At 40.5% G+C, this 20,423-nt stretch overlaps 1 protein-coding gene across 1 annotated transcript in view; it reads left to right on the top strand.

The window, feature by feature from the left end:
* Positions 1-20,423, top strand: part of CFAP43 (cilia and flagella associated protein 43) — a 102,693-nt gene that overhangs the window by 3,125 nt on the left and 79,145 nt on the right. Inside the window, exons 3-6 of the mRNA XM_022568835.3 lie at positions 5,254-5,350; positions 10,777-10,944; positions 14,059-14,209; positions 18,648-18,807. Coding sequence (XP_022424543.2) covers positions 5,254-5,350; positions 10,777-10,944; positions 14,059-14,209; positions 18,648-18,807 — 576 coding nt within the window. The remainder of the gene's footprint in view (positions 1-5,253; positions 5,351-10,776; positions 10,945-14,058; positions 14,210-18,647; positions 18,808-20,423) is intronic.

Raw genomic sequence — 20,423 nt, 5'->3', positions numbered from 1 at the left:
TTGTATAACTTCTAAAGATAAGTCTCTGAGCCTCAATTTCCTTATCCATGAAATGGGGATAATGGTATCTACTGTTAAGGCTGTGGTGATAATAAATGAAATTAAGTGTAACATATGTAATTATATAATACATTTCATATATATATATATGAAGTGTATATATATATAATATATATATGTCATATATACAATGTCAATCAATGTTTCCTACAATTTAAGTTATTATTGACTCATTCATAGATACATCTGACCCAGGCTGGGCTGTTGCACATATACTAGGGCCTCCATGTAACGATTTCCTCACTTAACACATCTTGAACAGAAAGCTTAGGAAGTCTTGAGGCTGGTCTCAGTTCTGTAGCTTATGATCAGAGAAGTGTTTGGATCATGCCAAGGATATTCACTGTAATTTAACATTTTATTTGTGGGGAAATTTGTCTGTGTTCTTAACAGACTAAAACAACATTTAAAACATAACCCATTCATACATTGGGAACCGTCTACAGGCATATCTTGTTCTATTGTGCTTTGCTTTATTATGCTTCATAGATACTGCATTTTTTACACATTGAAGGTCTGTGGCAACCCTGCATTGAGCAAGTCTATTGACACCATTTTTACAATAGTATTTGCTCACTTCTTGTCTCTGTGCAATTTTTCAAACTTTCCCCATTATTATATTTGTTATGGTGATCAGTGATCTTTGATGTTACTATTTTATTTGTTTTGGGGTGCCACAAACTACACCCAAATAAGATGGCAAACTTAATCTCTAAATTTTGTATATGCTCTGACTGTTCCACCAAACAGCCATTCCCCTGTCTCTCTCCCTCTCCTCAGGCCTCCCTATTCCTTGAGACACAACAGTATTGAAATTAGGCCCATTAGTAACCCTACAATAGCCTCTAAGTGTTCAAGTGAAAGGAAGAGTCGCACATATCTCACTTTAAATCAAAAGCTAGAAATAATTAAGCTTAGTGAAGAAGGCATGTCAAAAGCCCAGATAGACCGGAAGCTAGGCCTCTTGCACCAAATTGTTAGCCAAGTGGTGAATGCAAAGGAAGAGTCCTTGAAGGAAATTCAGAGTGCTACTCCAGTGAACACACAAATGATAAGAAAGCAAAACAGTCTCATTGCTGATATGGAGGAAGTTTTAGTGGTCTGGATAGAAGATCAAACAGCCACAATATTTCCTTAAGCCAAAACCTAATCCAGAGCAAGGCCCTAACTCGCTTTAATTCTGTGAAGGCTGAGAGAGGTGAGAAAGCTGCAGAAGAAAAGTTTGAAGCTACCAGAGGTTGGTTCATGAGGTTTAAGGAAAGAAGTCATCTCCCTAACATAAAAGTGTAAGGTGAAGCAGCAAGTGCTGATGTAGTAGCTGCAGCAAGTTATCTAGAAGATCTAGCTAAGATAATTAATAAAGGTGGCTACACTAAGCAACAGATTTTCAATGTAGATGAAACAGCCTTCTATTGGAAGAAGATACCTTGTGGGACTTTTATAGCTAGAGAAGAGAAGTCAATGCCTAGTTTCAAAACTTCAAAAGATAGGCTGACTCTCTTGTGAGGGGCTAATGCAGCTTGTGACTTGAAGTTGAAGTCAGTGCCCATTTACTATTCTGAAAATCCTAGGACCTTTAAGAACTGTGGTAAGTCTACTCTGCCTGTACTCTACAAATCCTGGACGACAGCACATCTGTTTACAACATGACTTACTGAATATTTTAAGCTCACTATTGAGACCTACTGCTTAGAAAAGAAGATTCCTTTCAAAATATTACTGCTTATTGACAGTGCACCTGGTCACCCAAGAGCTCTGGTGGAGATGTACAATGAGATTAATGTTGTTTTCATAGCTTGCTAATGCAACATCCCTTCTGCACCCCATGGATCAAGGAGTAATTTCAACTTTCAAGTCTTATTATTCAAGAAATACATTTTGTAGGACTGCAATAGATACTGACTCTTCTGATGGATCTGGGCAAAGTAAATTGAAAACCTTCTGGAAAGGGTTTACCATTCTAGATGCCATTAAGAACATTCGTGATTCATTGAAAGAGGTTAAAATATTAATATTAACAGGAGTTTGGAAGAAGTTGATTCCAACCCTGATGGATGACTGAGGGGTTCAAGACTTTAGCGGAGGAAGTAATTGCAGATATGGTGGAAATAGCAGGAGAACTAGAATGAGAAATGGAGCCTGAAGATGTGACTGAATTGCTGCAATCTCATTGTAAAACTTGAAGAGATGAGGAGTTTCTTCTTATGGATGAGCAAAGAAAGTGGCTTCTTGAGTTGGAATCTATTCCTGGTGAAGATGCTATGAGGTTGTTGAAATGACAAGAAAAGGTTTAGAATATTACATAAACTTAGTTGATAAAGCAGTGGCAGAGTTTGAGAAGATTGACTTTAATTTTGAAAGGAGTTCTACCCTGGGTAAAATGCTACCAAACAGCATTGTGTGCTGCAAAGAAATCGTTCATGAAAGGAAGAGTCAGTTGATGTGGCAAACTTCATTGTCTTATTTTAATAAATAGCCACAGCCACCCCAACCTTCAGCAATCACCACCCTCATCAGGCAGCAGCCATCAACACGGAGGCAAGCCCCTCCACCAGCAAAAAGATTATGACTCACTTAAGGCTGAGATGATGCTTAGCATCTTTTGGTAATAAAATATTTTTAAATTAAGGAAATTATTTTTTTAGGCATAATGATATTGCACACTTAATAGACTACAGTATAAATATGACTTTTATATGCACTGGGAAACGAAGAAAATTTGTTACTCACTTTATTGCAATATTTGCTTTATTGTGGTGCTTTGAAACCAAACCCATATCTCCAAAGTATGCCTGTACATGGACCGTAACTACCCTTCATTTTTAAAATTTCCACATCTTTACAGAAATAGAGACGCAGATGTAGAGAACAAACTTATGGATACCAAGAGGGGTGGGGTGGGATGAACTGGAGTTTGGGATTGACATGTATACACTACTATGTATAAAATAGATAACTAATGAGAACCTGCTGTATAGCACAGGGAGCTCAATGCTCTGTGGTGACCTAAATGGGAAGGAAATCTAAAAAAGGGGACATATGTCTACATATAACTGATTCACTTTGCTGTACAGCAGAAACTAACACAACATTGTAAAGCAATTATACTCCAATAAAATATTTTTTAATTAAAAATAAAATTAAAAATAATTTCCCCAGCTTTATTATTTGGCTGTAGCCCTGTACAAGCAATTGAAAGTTAATTCAAACCAATAGCCAACACTAATATTGAATAATGAAACTCTAAAGACATTTATAATAAAATTAGGACTAAGTCATCAAGGATGCCTGTTGTTACCACTAATATTAAAACCAACGTGGAGTTTCTAGCCAACGCAACAAAATATGAAACTGAAAAATTATACCTATGGGGAAGGAGTTAATGCATAATAGTATACTGGGACTAATAAAATAATGCTCAGTAAGATGCTGGTTTCAAAATAAATATCCATACAATTAGAAGATTTAAACACTTAGGAATACTCCAAAGAAGAAATGTGACTGACCTTAAGGAAGAAAACTACAAAAATCACTGATATAAAATATTTAAACATAGGCATATTCCTGCATGGAGAGTCCAGTTATTATAAAAATATTTCTCATATCTTCACAGAGTATAATTCATAGGTTTATCATATGTTTTAGAGAGCCAGGAGTACTTAAATGAAATGAATATTCTTCCAGAACAAAAAGTAGAGAATGGGAATAATTTGAAAGAGATTGATGCCAAGGCAGAGGGCCCTCTTAGCATTATGGTGCTATAGTTATGTAGAGTGTTGTATTGGTGCAGGGATCACTCCATCAATGGAAGAGCTGAAGGCTAGGGACAGACTCTAGAATATATACAGCTAAGTACATGATGAAGATGCTCCCCTACACATATGCACACAGTAGATGATATGGATTATTCAACAGTGGTATTAAAACTATGAGAACAAAAGTATCAAGTTCGGTACTCATGTCATACTGTACATCAAAACATATATCAAACAAAAATAAGAGTTCATTATAAACAACAAACCCATTGAAAAGTAGAAAAAACGTGGTAGAAAACTGAAATAATTTGAGGATGGGAAAGAACGTTTCACACGAAGGATAAAATTTTAAATAGAAAGACATGTTTTTGATTACATACAAATTTAAATCTTATGAACATCAAAAATACATGAAAAATTAACAGGCAAATAATAAACTGAGGGAAATATTTGGAACAAGGATGACCAAACATTTTCAGAGCATTTATGAAACAATAAGAAAAAAGACAGATATTCATTAGAACAATGGAACTTGCCCAAACTACAAGACTACCAACGACCAAAAACATAAAAACTCTTCCATCTCAATATTCATTTTAAAAAGCGTCTTTTAAACCAAGATGAGGTTATTCTGCTTATCAAGTTCACAAATTTTTCTAAAGTTCCTAATTGCTAGGCACAGTGCAGTGAAATTGATAGCATTCTTTTTTGTTGAAGGTAGGGGTAAAAATTGATACAAAGACATGAATGTACAGACAGACATAGGAGAAGGCAAAGCTTGCATCTATGGAACCACACTGAAGAAGAGCAGATAAAGGAGGGGAAACCAGAGGCTCATATGCAAGGAGTCAGAAGCCGACATTTCCCTGTTTTAGCATCCTCATGATGCACATTTTAAACACATTGTTGCTAAGACTTTTAATGTCACGTTTCATTTCTTCAGCTGTAGGTACAAATGAGAATAGACCTTTTATAGTTGTTCCAAGAACTGGAAGATACTAAGCTAAGGGCCAGATATGGCCTAAGAGTCAGAGATATGGAAGTAAGCTAGAATTACTACAACTCCCCAGGGTTTTTCAAGTTGTTTGAATAATTTTTCTAATTACCATGTTTCATATATTTATGGAATATTTTATGGTTCTTGGGCCGTTTCAAGCCAAATGGGGACATACATGGTGCAGCATGCTCAGTTTTGCACTGAAGACTAGAGAGAGTGACCTTGTGGTCTTAATTCACTCTAAAATCTTTTAAACATGTATCTGAACTTAGCTCATAGCTTTCTGTTAATAGTGTTAGAAATCAACCAAGACATCTCTTATTCCAGGAGCCAAATGCTTTTGAATTACATAAAAATTATTAGATAAGGGAAATTAAACTATAAGACTATAGTTAATCTGAACATAATGGTTAAATCCTTGTAATGGATTTTGTATTTTAGGCAATGTTCTTCTGGACTACACTTTACTTTCATTCAGTTACTGTGGCACCTACCTGGCTAGTTACTCCTCCCTCCCAGAATTTGAACTGGCCCTCTGGTAAGTTGCAGCCTCCTGCAGAATTCCTTTCATTGGGTCACATTTTAATCCTGTCCTTCTGGATTGTATCAAAGGACATATACATGAAAAATCCAGAACAAGGAAAAATGGAAGGAATAAAAGTCCTAATCATAAGGTTTAATATAGTCACTACTTTCAGGCAGAAAATTGGCAGGGCAAAAGCTAAAAGAGCTTAATTACCGTCTTTCTCTTTTTGTTAACCTGTTATAATATTTCCTTTGTCAGGTACAGAGCACATGGATAAGTACATAAAGTTTCATCTTTTCTTAAAACAAATTGTACCTTTGAATTATTTTCATATTTTCCACTAATGTTGAAATTAAGATGGTCTCTATATTAGAGCTCAGTCTGAGTAATTGTTTTTAGGGACGTTGGAACAATTATATGTTCAGAGAATGGAACATTATATCCCATTTTCCAGCTGTAGAGGAAATACTTGTGAATAAGACACATGCCTGGTCTTTTCTGGGTCACTTCATGTGGCCACCTTCAAAGCTGCACTCACTCTTCCATCCATAATATAAACTGCTTCAGGGGGGAATTTATCTTATTAAGGGGAAATACAGAATGTTCCACCAATGGTTGAGGACGCTCCTTACATACCAGCATTTCTCAGGAAAAAATGTAATAATCTAGATCCTGAGAACAACACTTAGTTTATGCAGAGTTACTTTTTTAAAAAACAGCTTTACTGAGGTATGACTGGTGTATAATATACTGCTCATACACACACACACACACACACACACACACACACACACACACACAACTTGATAACTTTTGACTTACCCATAAATCATCACCATAATCAGGATAATGAATATATCCATCACCTCCAAAAGTTTCCCTTTGCTCTTCAGACCCTTCCTTACTGGCTCTTGCCACACATTCCTATACACCATCGTTGCCCTGCCCCTCGGCCCCAGGGAACCACTGATGTGTTTACTCACACTCTGGATTACTTTGCTTTTTCTAGAATTGCACATACATTATATACTCTATTTTTTGGTCTGGCTTCTTCCATGCAGCACAATTATTTTGAAATTCTCTCATGTACTCTGTGTTTCAATAGTTCATTCCTTTCTATTCCATGGTATGGATGTACCACAGTTTGTTTACCCACTCACCTGTTGATGGTTGTATTGGTTTTCTAGGGCTGCCATTAACAAAGTACCACAAACGGAGTGGCTTAAGCATAGAAGTTTATTGTCTCACAGTTCTGGAGGCCTGAATTCTGAGATCAAGGTGTCAGCAGGGTTGGCTCCTGCTGAGGACTGTGAGGGACAATCTGTTCCAGATTGTGAATAACTGTCTTCGTGTTCACATGGTGTTCTCCTTGTATGTGCATCTGTCTCTTAATTTCCCCTTTTTATAAGGATACTAGTCATATTGGAGTAGGGCCACCCTAAATGGCTTCTTTTAATTCAGTAAAGACCCTCCTTCCAAATAAGGTCACATTCTGAGATACTGAGGGTGAGGACATCCACCCTTGAATTGTGGGGGACACAATTCAACCATAGCAGTACTTAAAGGATGAGTAGGAATCAGCTTTGTGAAGAGGAAAAGGAAGAGGATTCTAAGCAGAGGAAAGGCATGTGCAAAGGCCATGAGGTCAGAAAATATGGCGAGTTTGCAGATTTAATTAAGAGATCATAATGATGAGGACAAGAGATCAGCCATGAGAGGCAAGCCCAGAGGGACAGTCTGAGGCCAGCTCATGAGCAGCCTTGTAAATATGTGACCATGTAGTTTACCATCCAAATCAGGACACTTGTGAGAGTGAAAGGGGTATGTTATCAATAATTAATACAGAAGGATACTCACCCTATGTATAAGTCATGCTAGTAGGCACATCCTTTATCCTAGAGACATTGGGAGACTATTAAGGATTTTAACCAGGGATGTGACATGATTAGATCTGCATGTAAGGACACTCCTAGTCACATCATGGAAGGATATTGGAGGGAAGTAAGCCATGAACATCAATTAGGAGGCTGTGGTGGTCCAGATGAGAGGTGGTTGTGGCATGGACTGGGGTGGTGAGTATAGGGACAGAGAAAAGTGGAGATGTTTAGGAGGCAGTACCATGAGGCTTGGTGACCGACTGAATGTTGGGCGTGGTGCTGAGGGAGAGGGACAGTTGAGGGTTTTACCCAGAGTTGTGACTTGGGAAACTTGAGGACGTTGTGGTGCTTTTCAGAAAGATATAGAGAGCATGGGTGGAGGGAGGTTGGACGAGGCAATGGGGAAGATGAGTTGGGACAGCTGAGTGTGCCTGAGATAAAGAAATGGGGATGTCCAGTTGGCAGTTGATATATCAGTTAGGATTTAGGTTCAGTTGCTGTCACAGAAGCCCAAATCACCCTAAAGAGGTGGCTTAAACAAGACTGAAGTTTCTTTCCCTCCCATGCAGCAGTACAGGTATGAGCAGCCCATGGCTGGTCTGGTGGCTCCCCAGTGTCTGGGACCTGTCCACCCTATTTTGTTGTTCTCCTACCCCTAGCGTGTTGCCCTCATCTCTAGTCTGAAGTGGGGCACCAGCCATGTATTCTGGGGAGCCATGTGGAAAGGAAAAGCATAAGGGGAAGGGCACAAACATTTGTTGGAATGCCCAGCCTGGGAGCTGCACACTCCACTGCCACTTAGATCCCACTGGCCAGCTTAGTCACAAGTCAAATCAAGCTGCAAGGGAAGCTGGGAAATATGGTCCTCACTGTGGGTGACATGTGCCTGGCTAAAAACCAGGGGTTCTGTTACTCAGAGGAAGAAATGGAGAACAGATGTTGAGAGACACAATCTGTCACTGTCCTAGATAGCCAGACCCAGAGCACAGGAGAGAGGGCTGGAGATTAACATTTGGTTGTTGTTACATCAGATTAGTAATCAAAGTGCGAAAAGTGGATTAGAGCACCTACAGAGGAACCTCAGATAGAACCTAGAGGAAGACCAATAAAAGGGATTGAAAGAGGCAGAGGGATCTCACAGGACACTCAGAAGGAGCAGTCACGGAGCAAAGAGGGACAGAGGCATGGAGGTTCCAAAATATGCCTCAGCCTGGATTCCAGAGAAAGCAGAGCCTGAGGCGGAAGCTCACCAGCGACTTCTTTAGGAGGGAGTAAAGTTCCAGGTGGGAGGCAAGCTGGAAAAGGGGGCAGGGAAGGGGAAGGAGCCAATGTGAATGTGCATTACTTTACTGGGTACCACTTGGCTGCTCTGTCCCGCAGGTGGTCTTCTGAGAGGCCGTAATGGACTCTTGTGAACATGGACAGTCCCTGGGCTATGACACAGGGGGCTGGGGAAGGGAGAGGAAGATATGGGAACTTACCCACCTACTCCCGTTACCCTATCAATCAAAGTTTCCCAGCCCAGGGTATTAACTCCGCCACGCTTTCAGATTTATTGCAACCTGGGATGGCCCTGTGCGTGTGGAGCGGGCATGAGGTGTGCCCGTGAAGTTAGTTGAAGCCTACACTGCTGGACAGCCACCGAGTCAGCTAGGCAGAAGAGGTGGTCCAGGTCCCAGAGACAGTGCGAGGCCGACAGGTATGGGGTGTCCCATAAGAGCCGTGTGACAGAGAGTCCAAGAGTCATCCCAGAAGGTAGTTGTGGTGAGCGGAGTCCAATTCTGCAGAAGTGAAGTTAGACAAGGACTGAGAAGTGCCTGCTGGGTTTGAGATGAAGGCGGATGTCAGTGGATCTTGGAGACACACAGCTTTGTCGATGGAATGGTGGTGATGGGATGCAGATTTCCTGGAGTGAGGAGAGAGTGGGCGTGAGAAAGAGGAGGCGGTGAGTTTAGAACAACTCGCTAGGGAAGTCTGGCTCGAAGGGAGGGAGAGAGACGTGGAAGGGTGAGACTGAGGGAGGGCTTTTTTTTTTTTTTTTTAAGATAGTACAGATGAGCGCTTAATTTAAGTGCTGACAGGGAGGAGTCAGGAGAGAGGGAGAATCTGAAGATGCAGAAGAGAAGGAACAATGGATAAACTAACGTTCCTAAGAAGTCAGGACCTGTAGGGTCCAGAGCACAGGTGGTGAAATTGGCCTTAGGCAGGAGGAAGGATATGCCTTCAGTGTAACAGAAGAGGAGAGGGAAAGAATGATACAGATCCTGGCAGGTCACTACACTCGCTAGCAGAAATTTGGAGGAATTCTCAGCTGATGGCCTCTGTTTTCTTTGTGGAAATCATTTACTGAGAGTAAGAAAGAGGTGGAGGAGTTTGAGGCTTCAGGAAAGTGGAGAGTATTAAAAAATCAGCACTTTAGAGAACAGGAGAGAAAACCAACCAGAGAAACATAGCAGGACTGGAGGTGGTATAGAGGGTCCCTGGGGGTGGTAACCATGAATTTATAATGTCACTGACACACTTAGTCCTGTGATCTTTCTTCTTTTCTGTCAACTGCCCAGGCTTTCAGTTGTATCCATCCAGGGTTAATGGGTTTTCCCAGGCATCTGAGGCAGAAAGTCAAAAAATCCAGGGAACCAGTGGTACCAGCAAGGTTGATATTGATGGATGGGACCTTTGTGACGGGGATGGAAAGAGGTGGAAGCAGGAGGGAGCTGATAGACAAGGCGAGCTCCACACCTATTAGTTCCAATTCGCAAACCACTTCAGGAGTCCATTCAGGAGTCAGACAGCTCAACATTAATTTTTTTTCTGTGTATGTCATCTAGCAAAGGAACTTGCTTGTGATAGGCATTCACGATATTCTCTCAAATAGGTAAATGATTTAGTCTGTTTCAAGGTACTAGTATTATGATTTTAAAAGCTCAGTAAATGGTCTACTGGCATCAGTGTGTACAGCACGTCTCGATCTATGAGGAGTACTCATGTGTACGAAGAGATTTAGGTACCTACACTTACTTTTCAGCAAATGTGATGATATATTCCATTTTCTAGATTTGAATGGGTCAAATCCAAATTTTTTTTTTTTTTTTTTTTTTTTTTTTTTGCGGTACGCGGGCCTCTCACTGTTGTGGCCTCTCCCGTTGCGGAGCACAGGCTGCGGACACGCATGCTCAGCGGTCATGGCTCACGGGCCCAGCCGCTCCGCGGCATGTGGGATCTTCCCGGACCGGGGCACGAACCCGCGTCCCCTGCATCGGCAGGCGGACTCTCAACCACTGCGCCACCAGGGAAGCCCCAAATCCAAATTTGATAAGGAGATAAAACAGCCTTAGTAGCATATTGAAGAGTAATATTTTAAAATAGTTATTTTGCTTCCCTAGGAGGGCACACTATAATGATAAGCATAATTATTTATAAATTTGATATTAAGATCATAGATTAATAAGTTATATCATAAATTCTCAATTTATATAAATTGTTTTCAGATAATTAGATAAATGTTCTCAAGATATGAAGCTCAAACGAATTATTTTTCACCAAACTCAATTTTCCTCTCAGGAACTGGGAATCGGGTGTCATTTTGTGCAAGAAATCACAACCCGGTATAGATGTGAGCCAGATGACTTTTAACCCCATGAACTGGCACCAGTTGTGCTTGTCAAGTCCAAGTGCAGTGACTGTGTGGACAATCGAAAGAAGTAACCAGGAGCATTATCTCGAAGCAAAGTAAGAGATTTCATTGCAACACAACAAAGTGGGGATTTTTGTTTGCATTCATGTAACGTGATTGGATCAGTCTGGTGAATTAAGTGGCCTTGTACGTGCATCCTTTTTTTTTGTTTGTTTTTTAAATACTTTTAAATTAAGTTTAATTGGAGTTTAGTTGATTTACAATGTTGCGTTAGTTTCTGCTGTACAGCAAAGTGAATCAGTTATACATATACATATGTCCACTCTTTTTTAGATTCTATTCCCATATAGGTTATTACAGAGTATTGAGTAGAGTTCCCTGAGCTATACAGAAGGTTCTTTTTTTTCCCCTTCCTTATTTATTTATTTATTTATTTTAAGCAGGTTCTTATTAGTTATCTGTTTTATACATATTAGCGTATATCTGTCAATCCCAATCTCCCAATTCATCCCACCACCATCACCCCACCCCCCCTGCTTTCCCCCTTTGGTGTCCATACGTTTGTTCTCTGAATCTGTGTCTTTATTTCTGCCTTGCAAATGGGTTCATCTGTATATACGTGCATCTTAACTTAAAACATTCTTTCTACATATATCAATATAATTTCCTTGGAGTGGTTGTTTGCATTTCGAAAGGATTCTCTGTGCTTTGATTTCCCACTGAGTTTCTTTTAAATATCAAGCTTTTCCCACATGGTTTAAATCAAAATTGTATTTGCTCTTACTATTTCAAAACATTCCTATTGTATATATATATATATATATATATATATATATATATAATTATTTTTTTTTAATAAAAAGGTCATGTTATCACTTTTTGCTCCTATTACTTTGATGCCCAACTGAAATCTCAAAAATAAGAAATTTTTAGATATGGGGAGTGTGTAGATTATACCTTCAGCCACATTATCTGTAAACAAAAGGGTAGTTGCATGTAGTGAAGTCATGGAATTGCCTGTTTAAATAGAACTGGGTCAAAGAGAACTTCTATGACCAATGTCCTGGTGATAGCTGATAATAATGGTACCTTTGTTGAAAAGAATTCAAAGACTCAGGGTGCCCCTGAGCTGACCATTCTCATCATACTCCCCAAAGTCAAAGACTAAGGAACGTTGGACATACACATCCTTGAAATTGCAGTTTTTGAAAAACTGCCTTCTTAAAGAGCAATGTAAAGTTAGTAAATGAAGTTTTCGAATGGAAAACCCTAAGAGAGGCACTTCTTTCTCCTCAGTATTCTTTATGTCTCAATTTCATTTTTACAAGAACCCATTGAATAGCCAAATCTGTCTCAGGGCAGAGTTGACAACACTGTACCTTTTTATAAAGTGGGTAATGTCTCTATCAGATCCTCGCCACGGCAGGCAAGTAATTTATCACATCTTTCTCTCCTTTTGCTTCCCTTGAATATGCTTCTTTAGCTCTGAATGTTGAGTTGTGATTTTTCTATAGGCAAATAAAGTGGGAGGCAAAGTGAGTGGATTGTCCTGGATCAGAAAACAAGCAGGATTTGAAAATACTTAGTTAAGTCTTGCATTTGAGTAGTAAGTACTGTTTTTGCGTGATCATTTTTCAAAATTATTCATCATTCATAAAACATAACCAAAAACATTTTGAGTTTAACACATAACGCCATGAATTCTCTAAACTCACTTTTATAGCCATGTTGTGGTTTAAAAGTAAATATTTGGCAAATCTGAAAATAAATTCTTGATACTAGAGGTTGTAAAGGTAGCTGAATACAACCTACATTTATGGTTTTTTTGGTCCATGTGTGTTGCCAATATTTAAAATTTGAGAAATTTCTCATAAATACACAGATTATGATTTTCTCTTGAAATTTTGGAACCAAAGTTCTCACAAGTCAGCAAACCCTCTTGGTTGGAACTGAGTGGTGCCTGCCAGCTTTAGGGGGTGTGTATAGAGAAAAAAACTCAGATTTTCTTTTTCTATGTAGGGAAAAGCCTAGTTCTTCCCTACTGTGTTTTTCTTCCCCATGAGTCTCCTTTACTACTCACAGTGAACACTTCAATTCTGACATTTGTGGAGGAGGTTTGTCCCGGCACTAAGCAAGTCTCCTTGATACCAGCTGGGTGTCTTACCATTCAACTCAATTCTTACGCTATCTACCCAGAGACAGAGTCAGATTCCACAGGCTAAGGGTTCAGTCCTACAAGACTGTCCTCCCCTTTCCACTTCAGACGCTAGCTGCAGCCCAGGTTGTTACCTGTACTTCTGACTAAGTGGCTATAGATTAGAGGTTTCAATGACTCCCTCCTTGGGTTCCATTAATTTGCAAGAGCAGCTCACAGAACTCAGGGCAACAACACTTACTTACATTTACTAGTTTATTAAAGGATACGATAAAGGATACAAATGAGCAGCTAAATGATGAGACACGTAGGGCGAGGTCTTGGAGGGTCTTGAATGAAGGAATTTCTGTCCCATGGAGTTGGGCTGCATCACCCTCCCAAGTGTATGTGTTCACCAACCTGGTGACTCCTGGGACTCTGCAGACTCCCTACCATTGTGATTTTATGGAGGCTTCCTCATGTCACACGATCAATTATTTGCTGCATTTCCAGCTCCTCTGCTCTCTCTGGAGGATGGGAGTTGGGGCTGAAACTTCCAAGCTTCTAGTCATGGCTTGGTCTTTCTGGTGACCAGCACCCGTTCCGGAGCCACCCAGGAGCCCACCTAGAATCGCCTCAGTAGCACAGAAGATGCTCCAAATGCTCTTATCACTTGGGGACTTACAAGGGTTTCAGGACCTCTGTGCCAGGAAACTAGGAAGAGACCTATATACATATTTTCCACTGTCTCACAGGAGGGAAAACACTTTCCCATCTGCCACAATCCTACCTGGCCACACACCACCTGCTTAACCCCTGTCAGTGTTCAAATTTACAATTCCCGCTTTACATATTAACTTTTTGAAAAATCCCTATATACTTAATTTATGACTGTGTATTACTTGTACTTTTATGATATATATTTTTAAATCTACTATTTGGTTTCATCTGGTTTTTGCTAGGTTTTTTTAATGAGTTGTAACACCTCCCATTCTGCTTACCACTGATATGCAGCAGTTCCATCAATGACTTGTTTCTGTTAATCTGATTATTCTGATGTCTCTTTTTTCCACAGGTCAGTAAAACTGCCTTTGGAAGATGGGTCATTTTGTAATGAAACAGATGTCGTTTTTCCCCAATCATTGCCCAAAGATCCTGTCTATGGACCTGTGCTCCCTGTGTCAGCCGTTGCCGGACTAGTGGGTGAAGAGGCAGAAACTTTCAGGGTAATGACCTGGCCCCTCTCCGTGTTTGCCTATTTGCGTTCATGACCATCCCATGAGACATGCAGGATAGAGAGGATCTTCCTGGTTTTTATTTCAGACTAGCCCTGGAGGCCACGAGAGATGAAGGCTCTGGAGTTTTGAGTTTGGGTGACTCGGAAGATGATGGCCTTGCTAACTGAAACAGGGGGCCCAGATGTGATTTCAGTTTTGGACATACTGACTTTGGAGTGCTGGGCAGCATCCAGGTGGAGATGCCAGGTGGAAGCTGGCAACTTGGACCTAGTGTCAGGGAGGAGAAGGCAGGGCTGGAGACACAGTGTGTGGTCAGAGTCATTCCGCCAGAGAGGATGGTGGGAGCGTGGCGGGGGGCAGGGGATAGGGGGTGAGGAAAAGGAGAGAGAGGGTGTCAGGGAAGAGAGCAGGAGAGGAAGGAGTCAGCCAAGAGACAGGAGGAAGAAGAGGAGCCTGAGGGGGGACAGTCACGGAAGCAGGAGCAAATCTAGGAGAAAATGAGGCAGTGGAGAACGGTGGAAGAAAGCTTCATAAGTAACTGTTTGCCAACAGTTACTCAGTTTTTTTCATTCAGCAGATACTTATCAAGCTCCTTGTAGGTAGCAGGCACTGTTTCGGGCAGCAGGGTCGTATGGCGACCAACCAGGCATAATAACCCTGCTTCTCGGAGCTTCCATTCTACCAGGGAGACAAAGCGGCAGCACCACCAACACCAGAAGTAAAGAGATACAGCAAATCGTTGTGAAACGTGACAGTTATTACAACAGGATAAATGAGAGGTGGGCGTGGAGGTGAGAGAGAGATTAACATGCTGCTCAAGGAAGGCCTCTGGGGAGATGACTGAAGGACAAGGAGGCGCTCCTCCTACTATAAGCAGGGTAAAGAGTGTTCAGGCAGGGAGAACTGCGCCTGCCAAGGCCCTGGGGGAAGAAAAGAACTCAGTATGTTTGAGGAGCTGAGAAAAGAGCCCTGTGTCTGGAGCAGAGTAAGTGAGGGGGAATGAGGTGCAGTGATGGTCAAGAGCGAGGCAGGGAGTAGAGAGTGACACGTGCAGGGCCTTTGGGATGAAGGTAAGAGGCTGGATTCTGCTGAGCCTCTGGAACCTGCGTTATGTGAATGCTTGTGTGAAAGCTCCAAGCCCAGGAGAACAGAAGTAGAGTTTCCCCAGTGTTTCTGAACACTGCAGAGAATTAAGCTATAGATGTTTAAAATAGTTCCATGTGATAATTAATCAAAAAATCTCTGGCCAGCAAGGGAAAAGGTTGTATGCTCTTAGTATTTCCTCTAAAGGATGACAATTACTCACTTTTTTAAATTACAGAAAATAACTAATTCCTTTTAATTGTACAGGTCCTATGCTTGGAAATGCAACCACATTCAGCCACAGTGGGGCAGCAAAGTAAAAACAAACACATCAGCCATCAAGGTTTACAACTTGAAACAATGTTTCTATGCTTAGTTTTTGATGCCAAAGAACCCACATTTTCAACCATCTCAAATTTGTGTGTGTGTGTGTGTGTGCAACAAATTTCTGTGGGAGCCCACATCATTCACCCTTTGTGCCAACTTGATGGTTCCTACATAAAACATTTAAAATTCAAGCAATTGTTCTTGTTATTTGAAAAATGCTATGAAATGCCACCTTTAAATAATTAAATGTGGAGTTACCATTTTTTAAAATGCTCATAATAAACAGGCATCTTTATTTCCTAGGACTTTTGTAACTCAGTTCATTTTAACCTTTTTCTGAAAACAGAAATTTAATATTAAAGTATGACATTATAAATCATACAGGGAATATTATTAAAGCCATTTACTTTACATTTAAATTAGAAATCAACTTTCCCAGTATTTACTTCTTTCATTTTATAGACAAATAAGGTGAGAAAAATTGCTAAAAACAATGAGTGAAAGCATAACTAAACTTAGATCTCAAATGTCTTGATTCTATTTCTTCCTGTGAATGAAATTTCTTGTGACCCAGTACCAATGGCAAAGAAACCAGTAATGACTTGACCTATTTAAGGGTCTTAAAAATTGACCCTTAAAAAGGGTCTTAAAAATTGACAAATGTGGATTTTTATAAAATTACAAATGTTAAATACTCCCCTATTTCTCTTATAGCTAACACTAGAAAGACACATTAAATAGGACTTTAAATAGGCCCGCATCACGTTACACAACTTATTTGGGGCATTAGAAATGGTATCCAGTAGTAGCATGGGGGAAATCAAAGGCAGGTGTTATCTGGGCAGAAATTGGATCCAAGATAGTGAATTTAATCTCAAGGGTCCAGTTTTCTTTTTCCATCTACTTTTTTTTTTTTTTTAAAGCAGAAGTTGCTAAACAGAAATTCCTTTTAAAACTCAAGTATTCTGACACATATTCAGATGCTTACAATTTCTAAAGCAATATTAAGTTGGGCTTGAGTTTTTTATGTTTTGTCCTCGAGTGATCAAAATGTTTGATTCCAGAGGACTGAACAAGGAGGTGGTGTTACCAACAAATACTTTTAAACACTATTGGCACCTTTTCTTTTAACATTCTCAAGTTCCAGGATTGAAAATTATTGTTTCTGCTTGCACCACATAATATTACATTCATTTTTAAATGGCACAGAACATATTTACTGATGAAAGAAAGTAATAGGAAGACAAGCCCAGGTTTATCTTAAAGTAAGAAAAGCCACACACAATACTAGTTTAATATACCAAGGCAAGAAAATTCCAAGTTTTAATTCTCACCTTCTATGGCATACATACAGATTCACTGGTATTGTGAGAACCAGATATGTGTGGTTTTTTAAAGATTTTTGAGCCCATTGCCATACGAGGTAAGAGTCTGTCTTTTTGTGATTTATAGTCTAAGGTCATCAAGACAACCCAGGCAACTTTTAAATAATGATGATTAAATAATGATAGTCAGTGAGTAACTCTTTTCCCTCTGAGTCAAATCTCAGTTTAGACACCACAAAAATGTCATTAATCAGCAACAGTTTAATCCTTTTGAGTGATTTTTGTCCGCTTTCTTTTCCTGCCCACTGGGTGGCGAAATTGTTACTCAAGTATTTATTTTCTAACAATCCAAGGCTATGAGGGCATGAAATAGGCCAATCATACAATTAAAGACAATGTATCCTTTAAAAAATTATCACGTGGAGTGCTTCTATGTATGATTTCTGCCTTAGTCATATTTCCAGGTCCATCCCAAATGATAATTCTCTCTCTGTCCACTTCCTTCACTCTACCAAGAACAAATTGCTTTCTCATAGATTCTCTTGTAATAGTTAAACACTCTTCTACTATAGCCTACTATATTTTCTTTTTTCTTTTTTTTTTTTTTTTTTTCAAGAAGATGTTGGGGGTAGGAGTTTATTTATTTATTTATTTATTTTTGCCGTGTTGGATCTTCGTTTCTGTGCGAGGGCTTTCCCTAGTTGTGGCAAGCAGGGGCCACTCTTCATCGCGGTGCTCGGGCATCTCACTATCGCGGCCTGTCTTGTTGCGGAGCACAGGCTCCAGACGTGCAGGCTCAGTAGTTGTGGCTCACGGGCCTAGTTGCTCCGCGGCATGTGGGATCCTCCCAGACCAGGGCTCGAACCCGTGTCCCCTGCCTTAGCAGGCAGACTCTCAACCACTGTGCCACCAGGGAAGCCCCTGTTTTTTACATTTTTAAGTGATTTAAAAAAAAAAAAAGGGATATGTGACAGAGACCTATGTGGTCTGCAAAGCCTGTTCTCTACCTGGTCCTTTACAGGAAAAATTTGCCATAGACCCTTGGTCCATATTATTTTTAGTTCCCAAAACCAACATTTCTTCTAGGCACATCCCAAAGATTTGTGCATTTCTCTCTGAGTTTTCCATGGAATCAAAGTCAAGTAGGATGTTTCATGAACTAGAGAGGCTACCAGAGGCAGATAAAGTGTCCTCTTATTTCCCGTGACAGTTAACCAAGCAGAGGATCGAGGCCAGCCTCTCCATAGCCACTCAAGGAAAATCACATTCATGCCCCCCTGCAGAACCAGGAGGGGAAAGGTTGACCAAAATCTTCCTCAAATGGTGTGATTTTAGCTAAACAATGACTTTCTTAGATGCAAGATATCAAAAAGTCCACCAAGAAACAGTGTAGAAGTTATTACTCAAGACTTTTGTGGGACTTCCCTGGTGGTGCAGTGGTTAAGAATCCGCCTGCCAATGCAGGGGACACGGGTTCGAGCCCTGGCCCAGGAAGATCCCACATGCTGCGGAGCAACTAATCCTGTGCGCCACAACTACTAAGCCAGCGCGCGTAGAGCCCGTGCTCCACAACCAGAGAAGCCACCGCATGTTCACCTGTTTTGTCTTGGAAATTGTTTTTGCTGAGTATTTCTCTGGCTCTTAAGCCATGACTGTTGTCTTAACACAAAGTTTTAAACCTTTCCTTGAAGCCTAAAGACGATCTATATACTTTGCTTCACCCGACTCTGCACTGCTGGACTCCAACAAGTGACCTATATGTTGGCTGTGAAGAGGGTCATCTTTTAATGATTAGTGGAGAAGACTTGAAGGTAACTGTGCTTAATAAGATAGAAGACGGACCACCAAGGGGTAAGAAACTGCTTTGCTTTATCTTCCCAGAAGTGTAGCCATTGGTGATGGTTTTGCACTTGACAATGGATGTTTTGTTCCCTATTTTTCTCTTTCTAGAGACATCTTTGATTCCTCCTTCTTTATCCTCTAGTTCATTACCGAGTCCTCTGGATGTTTCTTGTAGCTAACTAATGTTTATTGAGTGCTCTATGCTCTAGACTTTCTGCTATCACTCTATATGTATATGTCACATAATCCTTAAATCAAATTTGTAAGGAAATACATTTTTATCTTCATGATATAGATGAGGAAATGGACGCATTAAGAGGTTAAGAAACATGCCCAAATTCACATAACTAGTAAATTATGGAGCTGACACGTGAACCCAGACAATGACTTCAGAGTCCAAGTTCGTAGCTACTATGCTATATCCTTTCCCATACATATATGCCTGTTGTGTTTAATCAGCTAATGTGCCTTCTACAATGACCCTTTCTCCACAAGACCTTCTTTTAAGACCAACTGCCATCTTGAAAATTACTTTTTGTTGCTTGGTTAGAATTTCTGAGAGAATCTGACCTATTCTCCTTGGATCTGGTGTCCATTCCTGGTCCCGTCAGCTGTGGCCAGAGTTGGGCCTGAGTCAGAGAAGCCAATGTCACCTTGTGGGGGGCTACGTGTAGACACTTTGAGAAGGGATTCTCACCAGGGCAAGTTCTCCAACCTGACCAATGCACGCTCCACTCCAATTCCTCTTATTATTTCACACCTTGATTTCTGCAGCAACCTTAGGGCTGACTTCATTGACCTTAATCCGCAGCTGACCCAAATCAGGCATCTCATCCCTGCCAAACTTGAAGACCATTTTCAACATATAACTCAAGGACTACTTTGCCTTGATTTCAAGCCTTCTCTAATCTGATCTTACCTGCACCATTAATATTGTTTTAGTAATATTATTAAAATAAAAATATTATTATTTTAATAATATTATTTCCTGCTACTCCCCAGTATGAGTTTCCTGATCTAGCCAGTCATTTCTTCCCATCATTTTACAGACACACCACCCAGCTCATTCCCTTGCCACCTTACTCTCTGAATCCTCCAGTTCCCAGCTCAAACACCACGTCCTACAGCAAGTTTTCCCAGCTGCATGTCCCTTATCTGCTCCCTCTCCTGTTCCCTGACTCACTCCACTGAGAAAGTGAAGCCATTAGGTTCAACTTTCCTACCCCAGTCCCCATCTCTCTTCCCTTTACTGTCACCTGTACTCTCCAGGCCCAGTCCACCCTCTGATCTCATGTCCACAATGCCATCCCTCAGCTCTCTAAAAACTAAGCCTCTTTTCTGGCCTATCTTTCCAGTTTCAGCTCTCCCACTTGATCCTTTTAGAAGTTCTCATCATTCCTGTGCTCTCTCTAAATTCTGCCTGCTGGCATTGGTAGTTACCTTTGTCTAGGATGCCCTTCTCTTCCTTGTCTACCTGGCAAAATTATCCATTCTGGAGCCTTCCTCTGTCCTCACCCCAACCTACAGGCAAAATCAGGTGCCCCATTTGGGGTTCCATCAGACTCACTTCTTTGTTAGAGCCTCATCCTGTGCTGTTACAACGCCCCATGTGCCTGTCTGTCTTT

This window comes from Delphinapterus leucas, chromosome 16, assembly GCF_059928025.1.
Source record: "Delphinapterus leucas isolate spDelLeu-1000000601 "Yukka" chromosome 16, BTC_Dleu_Yukka2, whole genome shotgun sequence".
Taxonomy (NCBI): Eukaryota; Metazoa; Chordata; class Mammalia; order Artiodactyla; family Monodontidae; genus Delphinapterus; species Delphinapterus leucas.
The sequence above is the reverse complement of the archived record's forward strand: the minus strand, read 5'-3'. Positions and strand labels throughout refer to the sequence as shown.